Here is a 23,996-nt window from a genome sequence, read left to right on the forward strand (position 1 = left end):
CAAAAGTTCTCCTTTTTTCTCCTAGCAAAATATTGTTATTTGGCAAACTTTAATTCAGAAATAAGAATCTTGTTTAGCCTAAAAAATATTGACTTTGATTTGTAGGCCAAAAATCAATATATGAACAAGAAATAGTTCATTCTTTGTGAAGTGCTAATTGGTGAAACAGTCCTTGCTGTCTAGACTGTATCTGGAATAAATGGCCCCAGGGCAGAGAGGCCAAAATAGAGGTTTGCTTCTCATATCCATAATGTAGCTTGGCACAAAAGCATAAATATGCTCTAAGCAAAACTCTAAGCAAAAGCTATTGCTCTGGACCACATCCCTGAGTCCAATGAGCTGGATTACAAATCTGGATGTTGGTTTCGAAAGCAATTTGTCAAAGGGTTTGGATAGTAAACCCATTGCTAATGCAAGAAAAATAATTGGAAAAGTATCCTATTTCCAATGGGTTAGTTAACAACAACATCTTTATATAAACAGCACATTCTTAATAAACTTTGAATCTACAAAGAAGATGAACATTATAGCTCAACTTAATGAAAGGCAAGTTAAGGAAATGATTTAGTAATATCTTTCTCAAGGCTGATTGTATAGTTAGAATTAACTCCTTCTCACTATTTGCCCCACCAAAAGTACCTTTCATGAAAAGTACTTATGGCCCTAAATTTCTAATAAAGGGCCAAACAGTAGACTTAGTCAGTTGAACAAGGAAGAGAGGAAAAAAGAAACTCTATATATCTAGTTCACATTCTTAAACATCTTATGCTGGATGGGAGATTAAATTTTGTCTTCAGCTTTTCACCCATCCCTGTATTCACAGACATGTGAACAATAAATATTTTAAAAAATATTGCTAAGGTTTAGATATAAATACATAGAATACTGGAAATAAGTGATCTGTGTTTGTTTCTTAAACAAGACCTCAAGTACTTTATTCTGTCGTGAACTTGTCTCCCATGTATCTTATTAACAATGACCCTGTACCTCTTTGTATTTAATGAACAATGACATGAATTGGCTTATAATGATGCAAAGAGTCAACTCATTGGAAAAGACCCTGATGCTGGGAAATATTGAAGACAAAAGAAGAGGGCAGCAGGGGATGAGATGGTTAGATAGAATCACCGACTCAATGGACATGAACTTGAGCAAACTCTGCTGCTGCTGCTAAGTCGCTTCAGTCGTGTCTGACTCTGAGCAAACTCTAGGAGACAGTAAAGAACAGAGAAGTCTGGTATACTGAAGTTCATGGAGTTCACACAGTTCATGCAGTTCATAAACAGTAGGACATGATTTAGCAACTGAACAACAACAATGGTGATGAATTCTTAGGTGACTGTGTATCTATGAGTAGTGTAGTGTTTGTAATAAACAATGGGTAATATTAAGATAGTTAATATAGTCTTTGATTTCATTAATATTATATTCAGGTAGGGTTTAGATACAATTACCGATTTCAAACAATAGTCCAAGGATGAATGTGCATGTACCAAATGGGTAGTACAGGTAAGTGATGTACAAAGTTCCCAAGAGGAAGAGGTCTCCATGGCAGGGTTGTAAAAATGGTTTTAGAAGGAGTATCAGGATTTTATTTGAGTTTTGAAGATGGGGTCTGGAGGGCAGAAGGAATGAGTGTACAAAATACTGTAAGTGGAGGGACTGCTCTGGTGGTCCAGTGGCTAAGATTCTGCACTCTCAACGCAGAGGTTCCCGGTTTGAACCCTGGTCAGGGAACTAGATTTCACATGCTGCAACTCAGAGTTCTTGTGCCACAACTAAAGATCTCAGAGTGCTGCAACTAAGACCTACTGCAGCCAAGTACATTTAAAATATTAAAAATGTTCTGTAGGTAGAAATATATATAGCATATTTTGGGGTGGTGGTCTTCAGATTTTTTGGTTGTCTACTCTAATAAATCATGCCTCCTTGTGTGGTTTTAGTTTGACATCTAAAATATTTCCTTTTAAGTAGTTGCAAAGGATAAATTGATGAAAGTGAAAGAGGAGAGTGAAAAGGTTGGCATATTGAAAAGCAGAGACATTACTTTGCCAACAAAGGTCTGTCTGGTCAAGGCTATGGTTTTTCCAGTGGTCACGTATGTATGCAAGAGTTGGACTATAAAGAAAGCTGAGCGCCGAAGAATTGATGTTTTTGAACTGTGGTGTTGGAGAAGACTCTTGAGAGTCCCTTGGACTGCAAGGAGATCCAACCAGTCCATTCTAAAGGAGATCAGTCCTGGGTGTTCATTGGAAAGACTGATGCTGAGGCTGAAACTCCAATACTTTGGCCACCTGATGTGAAGAACTGACTCACTGGAAAAGACCCTGATGCTGGGAAAGATTGAAGGCAGGAGAAGAAGGGGACGACGGAGGATGAGATGGCTGGATGGCATCACTGACTCAATGGACATGAGTTTGAGCAAGCTCTGGGAGTTGGTGATGGACAGGGAAGCTGGTGTGCTGCAGCACAGGGGGTCACAGAGATTCGGACACGACTGAGTGACTGAACTGAACTAAAGGATACGTTTCCCAGCATGCTGTAAATATTTACACTTTAAAATATAATTATTGTGCTTCTTTTAAAAACAAATGGCATATAAATTCTGTAGTGATAGCAGGTATTAAGTAATGACAATGTTTATATTTCTTTAACAGTTGGTCGTTTTATGGTATTCCTTTTGATTCTTCTTTTTTAAAAAATAAACTTTATTTCTTAGAGCATTTTTAGGTTCATGGCAAAATAAGTAGACAATAGAGTTCCCATATTCCCCCACTCCATTTTATGCTTTAATCTATATTTCTATTTCATTTCTGCTATAGAATTTTAACCTAATGTAATGGATTTTTATGCATGGAAGTTTTAATTGATCACTTTTTCACACTTTTATGTACTCAAAAGATACTAATTGAAGTTTTAAAAACATTAAATATTCTTTGACCATAAGGCCTAAGTGTTTAATAAATTCTCTGGATTGAGTTACCATTTTTAGTAGTACATTTAAACAAATTAAAATTTAGCAATATTTAATAAACATAAAATTTTTATTGGAAAAGCATCTCTCAGTGAAATGAATGGGGCTTCTTTTTAATTAGTTGATTAGTACTATTTGGCCACCTCATGCGAAGAGTTGACTCATTGGAAGAGACTCTGATGCTGGGAGGGATTGGGGGCAGGAGGAGAAGGGGATGACAGAGGATGAGACGGCTGGACGGCATCACTGACTCGATGGACCTGAGTCTGAGTGAACTCCGGGAATTGGTGATGGACAGGGAGGCCTGGCGTGCTGTGATTCATGGGGTCGCAGAGAGTTGGACACGACTGAGTGACTGAACTGAACTGTACCCATGTTAGAATATTACTTACTGCTAGAAAAAACATAGCAGTGTTGACTTCATTTCTACTCTTCATTTTTATAGATGTAACTGCTGAGAAACTTTATGCACATAAATAAGTAGATAAGAATAGAAGGAATTTTGTCATAGCAATGTCACTCAATTACTCGATCTTCTGAGTTTTATGCCAAAAAAAGAACACAGACTAGTCTTTAGTTAACTGTTATTTTTATAGTCCATTACCTGACAATTGATTACGACCTTTAAATGCTGTTGGTAAAAAGAATTGGAGACCACTTGACTTACAAGGCCTTAGAGTCTAAGTACAACTGAGTACAAAATTTGGAATTGTTTCTTGGTTTTTCTATCTCATAGGGAAATATAAGATGGGTGAGGGATGTACTCTTCTTTTAGGAAGTGGGAGTTAGATTGTAAAAGAAGAGGTGAGACAGGAGAATGGATTTGACAACTAAATGAATGATCCTGAATCTTCAAGCTTATCAGTTAAAAATCTGTATGTAAGGAATTTAAGATTTATTATTAGTTACATTCATTAAGTAACTAATAGTTGGGGAAACTGTTATTATAAAACTCACCTATCGCCACCCCTCCCGAAAAGTCTTTTTGCACCCCACAGTAAGATTATCCCAGTTTGAAGGGTTTTGTTCTATGGAACAGCAAATTGCCCAGTTGGCTGGATCCATTTGGAAAGTTACAATGAAGCTGATCCACAGACTAAAGGACTGCTAGGGAAGAAATGTTTCAAAACTTTTGACTTGGCTCCACCACTACAGAGACAGACAGTCTAGTCTAGAATGAGCCAATTTTCTTTCTGCCAAGAAACATGAAAACTTCTCATGGATGGAATGTCATCGCTTGGGAAATAAAAAGCATGTGTTCTTTGGCAGCACTTGGAGATGGCTGTTTTTACACCTGCACCTAAAACCCAAGGCAGTTCCAATTTACCAGGTGAGCCGAAGAGCAGGCTCGCTCTACAGAAGTGGTGTTATGCTTAGATCACACACAGAAGTAACTCCTTGTGTATAGCACATCATTTACAGCTGGTTTGAATTTTTTTTTTTCCAATGGTTGCAAGATGGGTTGGGGATTTCCCTTAAACACTTCTGAAGAATCTCAGATACCAAGAGGCTGCAATATTTGTGATACAAGTGAATTCTCCTGGCATGAGAATTTAAATGAGAGTCCTTCAAATGAAAACAACTATAAATTTAATTAATTTATGAGTGCTTGTGACTTTCATGTGTAAAAGAATCTGACTGTATATGACTGATATGACTTGGTGAGGTTTTCCAAACTGGAGAGTTTATAAGCATGTAGCTATGATTAGTTTGTTTATTCCTATTATCTCTATTTCAGTATAGTCCCATAGCCCCATATAAGCATAATGGAGATATATAGTATTAATACATAAATATGTAACATCAATGGTATTGAAGAATACCATCATTATTGATATAACAAAGCATGCTATTTTGAAATCGATTGTTAAATATTAATTACTGATTTATACTACTCTCTACAGTCTTAATTCAAATATTTGGGTAATAAATAACTACTTAAGGAGTTTCATTTTCTAAGATTAGTTATGCTTTGAAGTTAGGGAGTTGACTTATGGGCTGTGTAGTGATGTGGGAGGAGCGATGTGGGTAGTGAGGGGAATGTGGGAAGAAAGAGGGTTAGGTTACATGGTGAAAAAAAAACACATAGTTTTCTATCTGTCAGGGAAACTTGGGTTTTAGTTCTGCTAGCAACTAATATTGGAGAAGGCAATGGCACCCCACTCCAGTACTCTTGCCTGGAAAATCCCATGGACAGAGGAGCCTGGTGGGCTGCAGTCTGTGGGTCGCTAAGAGTCGGGCACGACTGAGTGACTTCACTTTCACTTTTCACTTTCATGCATTGGAGAAGGAAATGGCAACTCACTCCAGTGTTCTTGCCTGGAGAATCCCAGGGACGGGGGAGCCTGGTGGGCTGCCATCTATGGGGTCGCACAGAGTCAGACACGACTGAAGCGACTTAGCAGCAGCAGCAACTAATATGCCAAAAGGCCTTGTTGATTTTACTTAGTTCTTATCTATAAAGTGAATATAACGCCGCCCCTAACTATCTCACAGGATTATTATGAATAGCTAAGAGAGGGAATTCGCAAAAAGATTTGAGAAAATTTAAAGTATTATGCAAATGAAAGCTGTCAGAGAACAATAGCTTTATGAAGACTAATTATGGGTGATTGTTCATGGTAATGGGATCTTAAAACGGTTGGTGGGCTGATTCTATCAGAGCCTACCTCATTTTCCACATCTTAGCCAACTTTCCACACAGCTTGGGCCCCACCCTCTCACTTAGTCCTGCAGGCTCAGCTCTGTGATGTCATCACCAGCCCTGATCAAGGTAAGGCGGGAGGTATTTAAGGAGTCTTGGCTGCTCTCTGGGATGCCTCATTGGGAAACTCCCTGGCAGATATCATAGAATGAATTTTCTCTTCATGTACAAAAGAAACCTTTAGATTGCAAATGATTGTTTTTCAGCCAAGAGGGCTACAATTTCTGTATCCTTTTCCTATAAAATCAGATGTAGATTTGCATCAAACGAGAATCCGTAACACAAGTAATGCCCTGCTTGGAGTCTGTTTGTTCAGTTCAGAGAGAAAACTTCCTTAGATTCCACATAAAGCAGTAATTGCATGGAAACGAGTGAAACTTCAGCTCTGTAATGAGAAGCAGAGTCTCAACACCAGCCCCACATGGCATCAGAACTGCTCCCTCTGATCATTACCTCTTGGGCAAACTCCAGAATGCTGGGACGCCCTGAGAACTTATACCCAGGTAGAGATCCAAGACAAGTTCCAACAGAACTTTTCCAGTCTTCCTGGGCATTCAAATATTTGAATCGAATTACCAGACCTAACACTGGCAATTCAACTTCAAAAGTTAATGTGTCGTTTCAATCTTGCTATCATCTTCCAGAGGTTGATAACCAAGGGATCTCCTCTCCTATTGACCTCATAAGTAATCACCTATTATCCTGATAGTCTAATCTATTCCGTAGACACCTACTGAAGCCAGGCAGTTTGTCCAAATTATCTTGAGATGCTGATTCAGCACTTAACTTCTTTCAAGCTCAAATATAATTCAGACAGAACACAGACCCAGAGGCCACTCTTTGTACTGGCCCAATCATGTACCACTCCAGTATGGCAAGCGAGGTGGGGGTCATTTTCACTCATCCTCATCTGCAAGTATACAAGTGGAGTACAGACCCAAAGCCCGCCGGCCGTGCCAGCTCTGACTCTTCCACCACTCGGTTGCGGCAAGGGGGACGAGGATCCCGTTCACAGTTATCCTCATCTGAATAGTCTCCGCAGTCATTGTCTTCATTACACAGAAGTCGACTCTTTATGCATCTGCCTGCAATCAAAATCAGGAAAGACAGAAAGACACTGTGTATCTCACGCCAAATTTTCTTTCTTTCTGAAGTTATCAAACATCCTTTAAAGTTAGAGAGGAGTGATCACACATTATATTTGGATTTTTTTGTATCCATACTTGGAAGTATGAGGGTCAGGAAGCACATTTCCTTCTTTTCGCTTATAAAGGCACGCAGAAGCCCTCACCAGCCACGGGAGGATTACCTGTACCGCACTGGAAATCGTTGCCACAGCCCTCCTCGGGGTCTTCGCAGGCCTCTGTGGGTACACACTGCTGTCGGTCTCCCACGGCGTCCACACACTTTCGCCCGTTAAATTGTCCAAAGATCTCAATGCTCCTTGAACGAAACTGCACAGAAACAGCGGAAATGTTAGCGTTTCTAAGGCCAAAAAGGGCTTCTGATCTAAAACTGGATCCACACCACTGCAAACCTCCAACCTCTGGTTGAGTCAAAGGTTTTAGGATGGAAGACTGAAACGTAGTCCCTGACCTCACTTGGAGGAACACCTCATGTGGTGAGGTTGGCAGGCTCTTGTATAGAATATGGTTCCTCATGACATTTGTTCAGCCAACTGGGCAGCATTCAGGTTTCCCAGTAAGGTTAGCCTAATCCATTTAGATATTTTCCTTTCATTCTGAGTTCAGAACACAGTTGGTGGTGGTGGGGTGGGGAGGTGAGGCTCCTATCTCTTTGTCATTTTCCTGGCAATACAGTTGCCATCTGGGGACACCCGTGGGGAATGGAAAAGAATACTTACCATTTGTTTGAGGCAAGGGTCACATTTCGACCACTCACTCCAGGAGCTCATCCTGCAGTCTATGGGCAATGGTGTGCCTTGTCTTTCTGCCGGGTCGTAGCTACGATAATAAAACATATCCGTTAATAATGACCATTATGTGTGCTTGTTTCCAAGAAGTCTTCACAAACCAGTTTAATTTATTTACTTCTTTCTCTCTTTTGAACCTCAGTACTTATTCTTTTACTCCACCTCTCATTTGACACTTGATCACAAGTTGTATTTTATTTTCAACTCAACTTTTTTGTTTAATTCTTCTATTGCATTATAATTTAACCTTCGGCCTAAGTTGAAGAAAACTAGTAAGTCATCCAACTCAGGAATTTCTCACTGATTAGTCTTATTTTTTCAAAAAGTGTACAGACTCACTGAAGCTAGGAACAATCTTTCACTCTGTGCCCCTCAGAGAGTCTGGCAAAATTTCAAGTTGTCCTATTTCCTTGCAAATTTAAGCCAGTCCACCCAGCCATTCCTGTGGCAAGCACTTCATAAATCAAGCTTTCCCACCCCTGTGATTTGTATGTCCTGAACTTACAGCATCACACTCCACATCAGGACTCATTCCTCATCCTTTTTGAATTTCAATGTATACTTTTTGGCACTTTTAACCTTTCCTCGCACCCCTAGCTGTGATTTTCTGACTCTGAACTTTTCTTTCTGTCTTGGTTCTCCATTCCAGGCTCTTCCGGTTGAAACACCACCTTGAATTGCTATCTTATTCAATGGCCGAAAGAAAACCAAGAACAGAAGGTACGAAACAATAACCCTATAAACTTCCTGCCCCGTTTTCCTGAAGTGGCACCTGTCCTTTTCATAATGCAGCTTTTAATTTTTATTTTGGAGGGATGGTAAGGCCAATCCCTCCTCCAAAGCTCTAGTTGTCAGCATCTCTTTGAACCCTTGTTAACTGAGTATTTCTTCCATTAAAAATTCTCCTTCACTACCAGCTCCTTTCCATTTGTAGTAAAATGTATTCAAGTCCTTGACATGAACATAAACAAGTGAATGAACAAATAGAACACTCTTTCTGAACTTTACTTTTCCTTCCAGCTGCCCCCACTTCTCCCCGGTCTTCACAATGACACTTTAAGGAATTCCTAGAGATATATTTTTGTTTCTCTCTGTTCCAAAATAATAATACGTCTCAGTTCCTCCTTTTAACCACTTCCCAAATTCTCTCATCATTTTTAGGCCCGCTGTCTGGAAAACGTAGTTTGCACTCTGGTGTTTTGTTCCTTACCACCCAATCACAGCTCAACTCCCCTGTCCTAAGGTCATTGCTCTTGCCAAAGTCAACAGTGACTCCAAGAGGCCTTCTCCCTTGGTCCCCTTCAGTCCTTACCTCACTGACCACGTCACAGCCATCAATGAGGTTGACCACTCTTGCTGTTTAAGATAGTCTCTTTCCTTGGACTGAATGACACCAGGCCCCTTTCACTGCTTCTTTCCCCTCTGTCTTTTGCTCCTACTCTCCTGGGCAGGTTCCTTGTCTTTTGACAGTCTCAGAAATGCTGTTTGTTCTCAAGTTGCCATCCTTGGATTTCTTTTTCTCTCTACATTTTCTCCAAGGTTTTGGTGTCCTTGTATATGTTAAGGACACCCAGAGATAAGTCTGCAGCCCAGAAATCTCTTCTGAATTTTAAACCCTTGGATATAACCCCTAATTGGACATCTACGTGTGAATGTCTTCATGGCTCGTGAACTTAAGAGTGTATGTTTTCTATGTGTTCAACATTTTGCGACCCCACGGACTGTAGCCCACCAGGCTCCTCTGTCCATGGGATTCTCCAGGCAAGAATACTGGAGTGTATTGCCATTCCCTTCTCCAGATGATCTTCCCTACCCAGGGATCCAACCCAGGTCTCCTTCATTGAAAGCAGATTCTTTACCATCTGAGTTACATGGAAGATTCCATGAACTTAATGTTTCTCCAAACAAACCTAGTACCCCTTCTCTCAAGGTTGTTCCTCCTGTATTTATTGCCTTGGTAAACAGTGCCTTCATTTATACAATCACCCTAACCAGAGACTAGAGTGGTATTTGTGTTATCGAACCTCATCCCCCAAATAGAATCAACCACTAAAACATTTTCTTTATCACTCTAAATGACTCTCAAATCCTTCTACCCTTCATCTTTTCCAGACATTTCTCTGGTCTACAAAAACATTTTATCTCTCCTAGATGACAACAATTTCTTTCTAATCTGGTTTCCAGAAATCATCCGGAGAGAAATGTTTAAAATGCAAAGCTGATCATTCATTCCCTTACTGAAATTCTTTAGTAGTTTCTCTCTGTTTTGAAAATAAAGTCTGAATTTCTTGACATGATACAGTAGGCAGAGTAACAACCCCCAAAGACATCTGTGTCTTAATCCCCAGAATCAGTGACTATGTTACTTCACAAAGATACTCTGAGCATGTGATTAAGAGGAGATTATTCTGTATTTAATCTGGATGAGCCCATTCCAATCATGTGAGTCTTAACAGCAGAAGAGTGGTTCAGAGGGATAAGCAGTCTGAGTGGCAGGAAAAATTCAAAGCATGAAGAAGGACTCCACCCACTGTTGCTGGGTCTGAAGATAGGAGTTTCACCAAGGAATGCAGACAGCCCCTGGAAGCTGGAAGACGCAGGGAAATAGATTCTCCCCTAGAGCCTCTAGAGAGGATTCTAGCCCCACCAGAGCCTTGATTTTAGCCCAGTGAGACCCGATTCAGACGTCTGACCTATACAACTGTAAGATAATAAATCTGTGTTGTTTTAGGCCACTAATATGTGTTCACTTGCTATAATTGTAATAGGAAACTAAGACATGTGGTTTAGAGCACTCTACATGGCCCATCTTCTTTCTAATTCTTCAACTCCACTTTTCCCTCTAGCTACACTGAACTTGAAAGGCCCAAGATAAGCACATTTTCTCCCATCTTAGGCTTTTAAATCTACTGTTTCCTATTCACCACACAGATCTTATTTTCAACATAGGTTTTTTCCTCAGAGAACTTCCCCTAACCCTTCATGTAATTTACTTTTCCATGTACATATTCTTATAGCATCTTATTCTTCCCTATATCATAAGTGCCTCTGCAATGACATATTTCATTTAATCAATTTATATATTCACTTTTTTATTCATTCATCAAATATTTATTGTCAACTGTTTTCTAGGCTTTAAGGATACAATGGTATGCAAAACAACCAAAAATAGAAACCATGATCTTCCAACTAACAGAACTTATGTCCTAGATAAAAACATCGGTGAGCTAAGGAAATTCTCAATCTTGCTCAGCTTGCATATCAAGTGTCTGGAACATAATAGGTACTCAGCAAATGTTTTATGAATGAATAAATGAATAAGTACATGAAGAAGAAGAAAGTTCTTGATCTTTGGTCTAGGACAGACTCAGGTCTGTGTTTCTCTAGGCTCTGATCTGGTGAACCACTTATATTATATTCTTACAAGACTTGCTTGTCATTCAGCAACCTTCATGACTGAAGATACCATTTTTGTAAGTCTGACCTTTGCCTATATCATTCAGAAAATCAGGACACTTGATAAACTTCAGTCTTCTAAAAGTACAGGTTAAAAACATTTAAGACAAGCTGTCAAAACTCCTTAAAGAACCTGATTTCATGGAAGTTTGAATATTTACATCTATTTAAGATCACGTGGCTGAAAAATTCTCTTCGAGAACTTTTCCATTAAACTAAATCCTCGTCTGGAACTGACCAGCCCTAATCAAGAGGCAATGGTGGATGCACCTTTATGACCTAGAGAAACAGGAAGGTCTCACTATTGATTACATATCATAATCCTCCAATAGTGAAAATAGGAATTGTAAAGTTATAATCCCCCATTCCACACTAATTAAATCAAGCTTTCTAAGGATGGGCTTCAGGCACCAATGTTTTTTAAAAGTATCCCAGATTATTCTCACATTCACATGAAGTTGAGAAAAACAGCTTGGCACTATCTGGAGGATATCTATAAAATTTGGGGTGTAAGGGGGTGTCCATTACATTGCATAACCCAAGCTTGAGATCACCACTGACCCGAGTCACTGCATTGGTTTATCACTGGTTTTAGGAATCACTCTAGGCTTTACCTACTAATGTACTTATGGATCTTTGTAATCTACAAATCTAGCTTTTCTAGTATTAGTTAGGCCTGCTGCATTCAACTGGATTATTTGTTCCTGTCTTTTTTGTATTTATCACTTATAATATCATGTTAGCATTTTGTTTCAGTGTCTTCCCCAAAGAGATTAATTCCTTGGTTTTAGAAATAACACCCTAAATATACCAGTGGTATGACACATTATGCACCCAATATGTCAACAAATCTGGAAGACCCAGCAATGGCCACAGTACTGGAAAAGGTCAATCCTCATCCCAATTCCCAAGAAGGGTATTACTAAAGAAAGTTCTAACTGCAATTAGACAATTGCACTCATCTTCCATGCTAGTAAGGTCTTGCTTAAAATCTGGCATGCTAGGCTTCAGCATTATGTGAATCAAGAACTTCCAGATGTCCAAACTGGGTTTAGAAAAGGCAGAGGAACCAGAGATCAAGTTGCCAACATTTGCTGGATCATAGAGAAAGCAAGGGAATTCCAGAAAAACATCCACCTCTTTTTCATCCACTATGCTAAAGTTTTTGACTGTGTGGATCATAACAAATGGTGGAAAGCTCTTAAAGAGATGGGAATACCAGACTGTCTCACCTGTCTCCTGAGAAACCTGTGTGTGGGTCAAGAAGCAACGGTTAGAACCGTGTGTGGAACGACTGATTGGTTCAAGATTGTGAAAGGAGTACAACAGGGCTGTCTGCTGTCACCCTGTTTGTTTAACCTATATGTTGAGCACATCATGAGAAATGCCAGGCTGGATGAGTTACAAGCTGGAAACAAGATAGGCGGGAGAAACATCAACAATCTCAGATACGTGGATGGTACCACTCTAATGGCAGAAAGCGAAGAGGAACTAAAGAGCCTCTTGATGAGGGTGAAGGAAGAGAGTGAAAGAGTCAGCTTAAAACTAAATATCGAAAAAACTAAGATCATGGCATCCATCCCTATTACTTCATGGCAAATAGAAGGGGAGAAGGGGGAAGTTGTGACAAATTTCCTCCTCTTGGGCTCTAAAATCACTGCAGATGGTGACTGGAGCCATGAAATCAAAGGCTATTGCTTCTTGACAGGAAAGCTACGACAAACCTAGATAGTGTGTTGAAAAGCAGAGACATTATTCTGCTGACAAAGGTCCATATAGTCAAGGCTATGGTCTTCCCAGTGGTCATGTACAGTGTGAGAGCTGTACTGTAAAGAAGACAGAGCGTCAAAGAATTGATGCCTTCAAACTGTGGTGCTGGAGAAGACTCCTGAAAGTCCTTTGGACAAAAAGGAGACCCAACAAGTCAATCTTAAGGGAAATCAACCCTGAATACTTGTTGGAAGGGCTGATGCTGAAGCTGAAGCTCCAGTATTTTGGTCATCTGATGTGAACAGCTGACTCATTGGAAAAGTCCCTGATGCTGGGAAAGATTGAGGGCAGAAGGAAAAGAGGTCATCAGAGGATGAGATGGCTGGACGGCATCACAGATAAAATGGACATGAACTTGGGCAAATTTCAGGGGATGGTGAGGGACAGGGAGGCCTGGTGTGCTGCAATCCACGGGGCACAAAGAGTTGGACACAACTGGGAGACTGAACAACATGACACCTTAATCTTTCTCACCTGCCATTGAGACCAGCTTCAGTGAATAACTAGTTCAGAGAGTATGGTACAGACTTGGGGATTATGAATGGAAGGTAAAACTCACTGCAAATACTGTAGAGTGACTTACAGTCCTTTGTTTGGCAAGCCTAGAGTGCAGTCAGTACTGGGGACCAACCAGAAAGACTGTTCTTGATGTCACACATCAGTGACTAGGACCCTGCTCCCGTGACACTGGCATTGATCATAGAAGTTTCTCTAAAATCCTTCACATTAATGGTAGCCCCGCATTAACAATGTGCACACTAATTGACTCACATTGGACTTAGAACAGGGCACCAGATCTTTGCCTTTGATCTTTTATTGCCCTCCTAGACCGTGATTTCAGTTCATCCTCTGAATGATCCAACCTGGTGCCATGGGTAGTTCTTCACAGATCCCACTCTTGCCTCAGAAGGACTTACACCCCTCTAAATGTCAGGCTCAGCATATTTTTTCATTTGCTAGGACTGCCATAACAAAGTACACAGGCTTAAACCTCAGAAATGTATAGGTGTCTGCAGTGTTGAATTCTTCTGAGGCCTCTCTCCTTGCTTTGTAGGTGAAGGTCTTCTTCCTGTGTCTTCATTTGATCTTTCCTTGGTACCTTTGTGTGATCACAGTCACTCCTCTTATAAGGACACCAATTATAATGGATTAGGGCCTGCCCTAACGACCCCCCAGTACCGTCACATTCTGAGGTACTGGGAGTTAGAATTTCAACATATAAATTTTAGAGGGACACAATTCAGTCCATAACACTCAATAAAAGTTTTTTGATTAAGCAGTGTCTTATGTTTTCCACTACTTTTTCTAGACCATTTCCAAAGCTTATTTTCTCAAAAAACCTTTATTTTACCACTGAGGGTAAATTCTACAGGTGTTATCAGTTATATTTTACAGACAGGAACCTAAAAACAGAAAATTATTCTGCTTATTCAAAGTTTGACAGTTAGTAGCAAAACTGGGTTAAGAATTTCTGTCTTGCCACTCTTTCTTGCTGCTATTTAATTGCTAAGTCATGTCCAGCTCTTTTGTGACCCCATGGACTATAGCTCCCCAGGCTCCTCTGTCTGTGAAATTCTCCAGGCAAGAATACTGGAGTGGGTTGCCATTTCCTTCTCCAGAGGATTTTTCCCACCCAGGGATCGAACCCTGGTCTCCTGCATTGGCAAGTGTATTCTTTGCCACTGAGCCAAAGCTACACTTTCGCTTCCTCTCTTATGCTATCTTTTCTCCCCATCTCAAATCCTCTTTGAAATAATCTAAAGAATCATAGCTTATTCCACAGTTTATGGATGTAATAGTCTGATGATTGTTAGACATTTAGAGACACATTAAGTTAATAAGGATATATTTATTTTTTAAATATAGCAGCTCTATGTAAAGGTCAGCAATTAGGCAATCTAGTTCTTGCCTGAATGTATTTTTAAAGCTTATATTCAGGTTAGCCATGAAATTCACACCCAAATGAACTTTTTGGCCAACCCAATATATAAATGTTGTCAAATTAAACAAAACTGAAAATTACTGAAAAGTGTGTGAACACCTGAATGTTTTGCCTTCATTGCACCAGATACCTGGATATTTAGAGGCAAAATAAAGGTAGGGCTTGAGGGAATTATTAGGAGGAAATAACAGATTATGCAAGAGGAATGTGTTATTGAAATGAAAGCACTCCATAAATATTAAGAAAGAAGGTGAGTAATCTTGGATAGCTCCTTTTGTGCCCAGTACCCCCTACTCAGACCCTTTAACTCACTAGACAGACAATCTTTTGTAGCACAAAGACTGTGTCTGTACAAAGTCTACCACCTGCCTTTCACCCTGCTGAGCTATTAGGCTGAGTGGAGAAGTATTTATAATGCACTTTCTGGATTCTTAGATGAAATGTGTTTATCAAGTAAAGCCTACTTCCAAGTGTTTCAATCTCAGCTTGAAAGTCATTTCCTAGATCAAAGAGATGTACATCAACTTGGCAGGGGGTCTAAATCTGGACCAGAAATGCAGTAAATGAAGAGCCACTGAGGTACACCTGGTCGCATCTCCCTGCCATGAAGAGAGGTTTCCAGCTTCAGAAAATGAAAACCTCAGGAGAGTAGTTCACACCCAGGACACTTTGTGGTGGGCCCAGGCAAGAAAACGCCTGCTGTAGCAAGGAATCCTTTTGTCAATAAATAAGACAGTGTGGCTCCTTTGAGTGAAGAAATATAAACTAACACAGGATTGCATTCTTAACCCATGGATCCTCCAGCTTGTTTAGTTCCTGTGGTTCATCAGGACGAAGAAAAAATATAACGGCTGTGGTCACTACTCGAAAATTTCAGATCATCTCCTGGTTCCCCAAGTCTTAGTTAAGAGCTTCTCTCATGTACTCCCAATGAGCCAACATTCAGTAATATTTATGGAGGATCTGCTCTGGGTCAGGAATTGTCCTGGTGACTGGGGCCACAAGATAACATCTTGACCATCATGGAGCCTATGTTCCAGTGGGTGAGATACAATAAAAGAGTATCCTAAAAATGCAATATGCAGTGTCAGTTGAGATGCGAGCTGTGAAGGAAAATAAACCAGGGTAAGAGGACAAAAAGTGCCATAGGCTGGGGTGGAGGTGGGGTTTTTTGCAGAGGGTGGTGACTGAACCCTCTCAGAGAAGGGGTGTGTGTGTGCTCAGTCACTCAGTCATGTCTGACTCTTTGTGACCCCATGGACTATAGCCCGCCAGGCTCCTCTGTCCATGGTCGTGCTTTACAAATGCGTTCACAAATTTTTTCATGTTAAGACTATCAAGATGGGATCTATGTGACCCCTTTTGAAGCTGGTGGTGTCTTTGTCAATGCCTTTGATGAGTAGAACACAGGGGAAGTGAGCCTGTATGACTTTTAAGGCTAGGTTAGAGAAGCCCATGCAAGGTCTGCTGGTTTATCTAAAGACACTGGCCCTGGAAACCTTTTACCAATATGTATGAAGCCAGCTATCCTAAGCCCACCATGTGGAAAGTACACACATACACCCATACACACACACATACACAAGAGATTCCTAAGGAGAATCAATTGCTCCAGTCCCCCAGCTGCTTGGGTCTTCCCAGCTCAAGTGACAAACATGAGTGAAATTGTCATGATGACCCCAGCCCCAACCACATTTGCCTGCATCCATATGAGAGATCCACGACAACCACTCAACTGAGCCACGTCAATGCCGAATTCGAGTCAAAGAAGTAATTGGTATTGTTTTAAGCTCTTGTTTTGTAATGATTTGTTACACAGTAAAGGAAAAAAATGATGAGAACAGGGTCTGCTATTTGTTTCGATACCTGAATGAATTCAGAGAGAAGGTATGTGAGGGTCTGGAAGAAGAGTGTTCTATGCTAAAGGAGTAAGAGCAAAGGGCCTGAGATGGCATGTTGGAGGTACGGCAAATGGAGCAGAGTGGCCACAAAGGAGAGTGAGATGCATCTGGAGGAACAGGCAGGAGCAGCTCATGGCTTGTTGCCTATGACGAGGAGGTTGCATTTGATCCTAAGCTTGATGGGAATCCTTAGAGGAATATGAGAACAGTAGCAACACTCAGATTTGCGTTTTCAAAAGATTTCCCTGATTGTTGGATGGGTAATTGACTATTGCAGAGTGGACGAGAGTGGATGCAGGGCAGAAAGGATAGTGATTTGGGCTAATGTAGTCACAGTAGAGACAGTGAGAATTGGGCAGATTTGAGGCATATTTTAAAGGTAATACCAACCAGACATGCAGTTACATTGCATGTAGCAATGACACTAATAGAGGAATCAAATATGGTTCCCAGGTTTTGACTTAGTAACTCGGTAGTAGGGCTTCCCTGGTGGCAGAGAGGTAAAGACTCTACTTGACAATGCAGGAGACACAAGAGATGAAAGTTCGATCCCTGGGTTGGGAAGGTCCCTTAGAGTAGGAAATGGCAGCCCACTTCAATATTCTTGCCTGGAAAATTCCATGGACAGAGGAGCCTGGTGGGCTATCTAGTCCATGAGGTTGCAAAGCGTAGGGCATGATTGAGTGACTGAGCTCACACAACACAGACAACATGACTCCGTGACCAGTGGTGCAGGCTGGGTGGGGATTGGTGGAGAAATCAGTAAGTCTGTTCTGGACATGTTAGGTTTGGGATGCTTGTGATATTTTCAAGAAAAGATGTTGACTAAGTAATTGGAGATTGGGCTCAGGAAATAGATCTGTATCCTAGATATAAACCTGAGAATTGTGAGAATATAGGTTAGGTGACATTTCTCACCATGAGACTAGAAGTGGGTGGTGCATCTGGAGTAAGGCTGAGGACTGAGACAACATTTAAAGGAAATGTTACAACGTGTCTGAAAGCTGATGGGAACGATTTGGTACAAAGAGAGATACTGTTGATGTCCAAGAGGGGGTAGAATTAAAGGAGCAGTTAAAAAAAAAAAAAAAAGGAGCAGTTTTTAGTGAGGCTGAAGCAGATGAAGCCAGTGCACAAGTGACTGGTTAGGCTCAGGGAACGTGTCGCCTTTAGCATTGTGGGCCTCAGAGAATTTGGCTGAATTGCTCTAGCCATTTACTTGTTGATATTCCTCACTAGACTGTAAGCCCACTGAGGGCAGAGACCTCAGTAACAGGCTCTGTATTACACTATATCTCCTGAAGCAACACCCGGCCCATGTTGCAAAGTCAAAAAATAACTCCTGTATTAAATGAGTGAATAAATAAAAGACCATACTTGGCCAAGAATAGTTCATAAATAAATATCTATTAACTTGTATTAAATGTGGATATTAAAAACACAGATGGATACAGCCAAACAAGGAGATTTTGGATATTTTATATATATATATATATATATATATATATATATATATATTTTTTTTTTTTTTTTTCGGCTGTGCTGCATGGTCTATGGGATCTTAGTTTCCTAACCAGTGATTAACCCCACATCCCCTGCAGTGAAAGCACGGAGACCTACCCCCTGGACTACAGGGGAATTCCCCAGATATTTTCAGTTTAATAGTCAGGCCTAAATTTTCTATTAATGAGTGTTTGGGTATTTTTCCAGATTGCTAGGTTTAATGAAAATGAATTGAATGATAATTGCTAACTTTTGTGAGTGCTTAGTTTATGTCAAAATCTCTTCTAAGTTTTATATTTATTATCTCATTTAATTTTTACATCAGCCTTATGAGGTATCTTCTGCTAGTATCATCATACTTGAAAGATAATAAACTAAGCCACAGTAACAATGAGTAATTATTCTCAGGTTACATAGAAGCTTCTTGGTGGCAGAGCTGGGATTCAATCCCAGGCAATTCATCTCCAGAACTGCCATACCCAGCTACTCTCTGGATTCCTAACTCCCAGTCTAGAATTTCTTAACTGTTAGAAAAATGAAGAATAAAGTAAATATGCCAACTAGAAACATGCCACATATACAGCCAAAAGGTGAATGACAAAACTGGGAAAGATGTTTATTATTCATACCAGAAATAAAGGACGACTAATATATAAAGTCATCATAGAAATCTCTAAGGGACTCAATTGAAAAATGGGCGAAGAATACAGTTAATGAAAAACAAAACAATCCATACATATAGCCTTTAAACATATGAAAAGATGTATAGCCTGATGAAGAGAAAGGCAAATTAATTCTATTCAAGATACTATTTTTTACCTATGAGTTCTGCAAATACAAAACTTGGCCTACAGCAAAGCTTCAGAGAAACAAGCACTTTTATACTCGGCTGACAGAAGTGCGAAATAATACCCACCCGTGGGACTGTGCGGCAATTTCAGCAAAATCTCGAAGCAAAACCTTTTGACCCAGTGATATATTAATGTCACTTCTGGGAATTAATCCTCAGGTACAATTATCCATTTTCAAAATGCTCTATGAATGAGGATATTCATTGCAACATGGCTTATATTAATAATACAATGTTGGAAACAACCCAAGTGTTGGTCAATAAAAGACAAGTTCTCTGAACTGTATATACCTACAATGGAAAATCAATCATTTGTGAGAGGAGGAAGTTCCTTTCGACTGATGTAGAAAAGTTTCCAGGATATATTGCAAAATGTAAGAGAAGAAAAGCAAAGTACAAGATAGTGTATATGATATGATACCTTTTATGAAAGAAAGGGAGAGAGTAGGATTATAGTCGGCTCTATGCTTTAATCCACATAAAGACATACTGGCAGGATACACGGGAAGCTGAAAAGGTGGGTCCCTGTTGGGAAGGTGTGAGGTGAGGCAGGGTGTGTTCTAAGTACTTTATATGTAACACAAACCTCATGACAAGTCAACACTTCTCAGTGTTTATTTGCTATTTTTTTGATCTTTGAACCATGTACACGTTTTGGTATTTACAAACGAAAAGGAAGAAACTAACAATAGCCATACTCTGGCTTCCTCAAACCCCTTTGTACCTGATGTCTAGTAAATGCAAATAATGCTTCTTAGATAATATGAGAAGAGGTAGTGATGGGATAAAGGAAAGCCTGGTGAAGCATTCCCCCCAAGCACAGGCTGGTCTGTGTAGCATGTCTGTGTGTCCCCTCCTGGAAGATGCAGCCGTGTGAGCAAGCTCCACATGTCTGATGGGGCCCAAACAGAATTGTACTCTGCCCGCTGGTCACTTTGCTGGGCACGTTGCATTTGTTATCTCGGCTTTCTCCCAGCAGGTCACGTTGGCGTTTCCCTTATGCAGGTGCTAGGAACAGGTTTAGAGAAGTTAAGGAATTTGCCGAGGGTCACATAGCTAGTAAACTGTAAACCCCAAACTCAAGCTGCCTGGCTCTGGAACCTACAGTATGAGCTGTTATTCTACTTGTATGATGTTTTTTGTTGTTTTGCTTTTTTTAATATTTCTAGTCTACCTTGGGATTCACAAGAGATGATGTGCCATGAGCTGGTCTCATAGGCACGATTGTGTTTGCAAACAAATGATCACTGAAAATCCCCAATGGTTCACCAGTTGCAATAGCAATCGCTTCAGATAAAGTGTCTGCAGTGTCTCTCCCCTGAAGACTGGCGGTAAGTCCCTCCCTTCCTCTCCTAAACCAGAAAGCATATCAAAGTGAAAGGAATACCAAGGTTATTACTTGAAGGAACACTTCACAATTATTGAGTTCTTATAGCATGCTGGGCACAGATACTGTAAGTCAATTACAGGAATAGAGATTTAATGTCTACATCGAACCTTCTTAGATAAGAACCACTATTTTCACTGGGGCTTCCCAGGTGGTGCTAGTGGTAAAGAACCTGCCTGCCAATGCAAAAGACATAAGAGATGTGAGTTCGGTCCCTGGGTCAGGAAGATCCTCTGGAGGAGAGCATGGCAACCTACTCCAATATTCTTGCCTGGGAAATCCCCATGGACAGAGGATCCTGGTGGGCTAAAATCCATGTGGTTGCAGAGTCAGACATGACTGAACAACTAAGCACACACACACACGTGTGTGCACGCGCACACGTGCACACACACATACACACACACCCCATCTTACAGATGAAGGAACCAAGGTACGGAGAGGTTGAGTAACAGTTCAGAAAGGTTGCCCAGAGTTATATTGTTAGTAAGTAAACAATGGCACCTCAATTTGAGCTTGAAAAGTCTGGCTCCAGAGGACTGCTCTGTTCTGATCAAATTTGTATTTTAAAATTGTTTGCAAACACATTTATTTGGCTGAACTATGTGTCTCACTCCATGACTCGTCTGAACACTCTGTTTGACTTCAACCCTGTATCAAAGGGCTGAGCACAGTGTTCGGAACGGGGCAGCCTTACCAGCCTCCTGAGGGCATGGCAATGAGAGTCACTGCAGCCCAACCCCAGCCAGTGCAGCTGCTTAGAGCTGGGGGGCAGCCAAGGGACTTTTCTGGTCCTCTCTGGTCCTCTCTGAAACTGCAGGGCATGACCAGAACCTACGGGATCCAAACTTCAAAGCCATGGAAGCCTTCCCAAAGGCCTCTCATTCTTGATCAGTAGGAGTCATGATCTAAGAATGTGGGTTGTTTAAATTATTTTTTAACTTAAGAAAGGGTCAGGGTAAGTACAAGAGGGCTAAAACAACTTTCAGTAACTGGCTTCCTCAAACCCCTTTGTACCTGATGTCTAGTAAATGCAAATAATGCTTCTTAGATAATATGAGAAGAGGTAGTGATGGGATAAAGGAAAGCCTGGTGAAGCATTCCCCCCAAGCATGGGCTGGTCTGTGTAGCATGTCTGTGTGTCCCCTCCTGGAAGATGCAGCCGTGTGAGCAAGCTCCACATGTCTGATGGGCCCCAAACAGAATTGTAGTCTCCACGGCAGCTGGGAGAGAGGCAGTGATGTGCTTGAGATGGGCACCAGCACCCAGATTGGTGAACCTGAGAGTCAAATGGGCTTCCCAGGTGGCTCAGTGGTAAAGAATCCACTTGCCAATGCAGGGGACCTGAGTTCATTCCCTCCAGGGTCAGGAAGATCCCCTGGAGAAGGAACTGGCAACCCATTCCAGTATCCTTGCCTGGAGAATCCTATGGATAGAGGAGTCTGGTGAGCTATATAGTTCATGGGGTGGCAAAAAGTTGGACATAATTGAGCGTCTGAACACCACCACTGAGCCATATGACTGAAGGGAAATTGAATACAGGTCACAGTCACATCGGGCAGAGGGACAGTGTAGTTGATTTCCCCAGGCTGTATTGTCAAAGGGTGGGATATTTTAATACTGTCACCAGGTGGGATCATGCTGTATCAGATGACACAGGACTGTGTGTTCTCTAACCATTCTGAATTACAACATAGATGGTCAATAAGCACATCTTGTTCGGTTGGTTTATTTTCTGGATTGGCTTGGAACGGGCTTCCTGTTCCCAATTAGGATCAGAGCAAAAGAAGAGAAGTGTCTTTGCTGGAAGCCTGGCTTACAGGTCTGCACCATGGTGATTCTTCCTGAATGGAAGAAAACACTCCCCTAAACCTAAGGACAAAATGTATGCCTCTGGATACCTCTTGGGATGTCAAGGAAGAGAAGGAAATTGGCCAACCTCTGCCTGGTGTGGAGGCAAAGGCAGGATGTAGCCAATTATTGAGAGTGTTAGACATGGAGGCCAGAGAAGGCAATGGCACCCTACTCCAGTACTCTTGCCTGGAAAATCCCATGGATGGAGGAGCCTGGTGGGCTGCAGTCCATGGGGTGGCTAAGAGTCGAACACGACTGAGCGACTTCCCTTTCACTTTTCACTTTCATGCATTGGAGAAGGAAACAACAACCCACTCCAATATTCTTGCCTGGAGAATCCCAGGGATGGGAGAGCCTGGTGGGCTGCCGTCTATGGGGCCGCACAGAGTCGGACACAACTGAAGCGACTTAGCAGCAGCAGCAGCAGACATGGAGGCAGAGTGAGGGAGAGATTTATTTGCTTAAACTTCTCAGACCCTAGATACTGATGTGTGCATATGTGGTAGTCATTTGCGACCCAGTGGACTAGACCACCAGGCTCCTCTGTCCATGGAATTCTCCAGGCAAGGATACTGGAGTGGGTTGCTATGCCCTCCTCCAGGGGATTTTCCCAACCAAGGGATCAAACCTGCATTTCCTGCTTTGCAGGCGGATTCTTTACCGCTGAGCCACCAGGGAAGCCCCCTAGAAACTGATAAACCCAGGTTTATTATATCCTAGTAAAAACCAGCTTTGTTTCTTAAGTCCAGTATTTGAAGAATATCTCAGCCTTAACATTTAAATACCTTGTTTAAAAGAAATCCCTGGAAATGGCAGCAGGTTTCCTGGAAAAACTCTGAAAGACATACCTGAGCTTTTTCTCTTTCTTTTTCAAAGTTTAGATTCTCTGGTTCCATACCTTAATGTGAGTGAAAAATTTTACCTACTTCGCTGCTATAGAAGCAGACTCTGAAATGGCAAAGCCCGCAGGGAAATTCCAGAGACAGAGAGAAAAGTGACTCACCTGGGAGTGGGCCCCGCTCTCAGGAGACTTATTTCTAGAATGCATATTGCAAAGGCGAACCTCTGGCCGGCAGACATTTGCACTAGCGAGCTAGCTCCCGGAGTGGAATGCCCAGACAGTTCCTGGAAGACACTAATTTGCAAAGGACTGGGGAACAATTATTGTTTGCTTTTGCTCAGGATTTCTTTAGAATTGGGCTTCCTGGGTGCCAAAGTCCAATCAAAGGAGAGTCATTTCGTAACTTGGGGCCTACCGTTTTGGCCAAGAGTATATTTATCAATTGTATATTCAAGCGAGAAGCCCATGACTGCTAAATGGCTGAGATGTGTTGAAAACAAAAACCCAACAGACAACTCCAGTGGTTCGCATTTTCAGAGACTCTGGGAGGGATCATGGGGGACTGTAATTTGGAGGAAAAAGGTCTGTGGATAATTCTTATAATGGCAGAAACTCAAAATTAGTAAAAGAATTGCACTGACTAGAAACAGTTACAGACATAGCTGTTGCCCTCTGAGGATGAACTGTATGGTATTTCCACATGGACAGATCGTAAAATGCATTTACAAACCGACATCTTTTTATAAGTGAACTGAGTCATTTGGAAGAATCCAGGTACGTTCCCTAAGGCCTTTCCAGTGTCTTTCATAAGGACATGGTGTCTTTATCTAAGAAGCACACCTATCAGCAAGATAGATTCTAAGATGGAATTACTTGCTCCA

The 23,996-nt window shown here is 41.2% G+C and overlaps 1 protein-coding gene across 1 annotated transcript in view; it reads right to left on the minus strand.

Moving 5' to 3' along the window:
* C9 (complement C9) overlaps positions 1 to 23,428 on the minus strand; it is a 66,721-nt gene extending 43,293 nt beyond the window's left edge. The window contains exons 1-4 of the mRNA XM_086361526.1: positions 23,278 to 23,428; positions 7,543 to 7,642; positions 6,988 to 7,132; positions 6,616 to 6,763 (exon numbers count right to left, since the gene is read on the minus strand). Coding sequence (XP_086217652.1) covers positions 6,616 to 6,763; positions 6,988 to 7,132; positions 7,543 to 7,642; positions 23,278 to 23,354 — 470 coding nt within the window. The 5' untranslated portion in view covers positions 23,355 to 23,428. The remainder of the gene's footprint in view (positions 1 to 6,615; positions 6,764 to 6,987; positions 7,133 to 7,542; positions 7,643 to 23,277) is intronic.
* Positions 23,429 to 23,996: the final 568 nt, after the last annotated feature.

Source organism: Bos grunniens, chromosome 20 (genome assembly GCF_055505025.1).
Source record: "Bos grunniens cultivar Pamir isolate PY7600 chromosome 20, Bosgru_T2T1.0, whole genome shotgun sequence".
Lineage (NCBI taxonomy): Eukaryota > Metazoa > Chordata > Mammalia > Artiodactyla > Bovidae > Bos > Bos grunniens.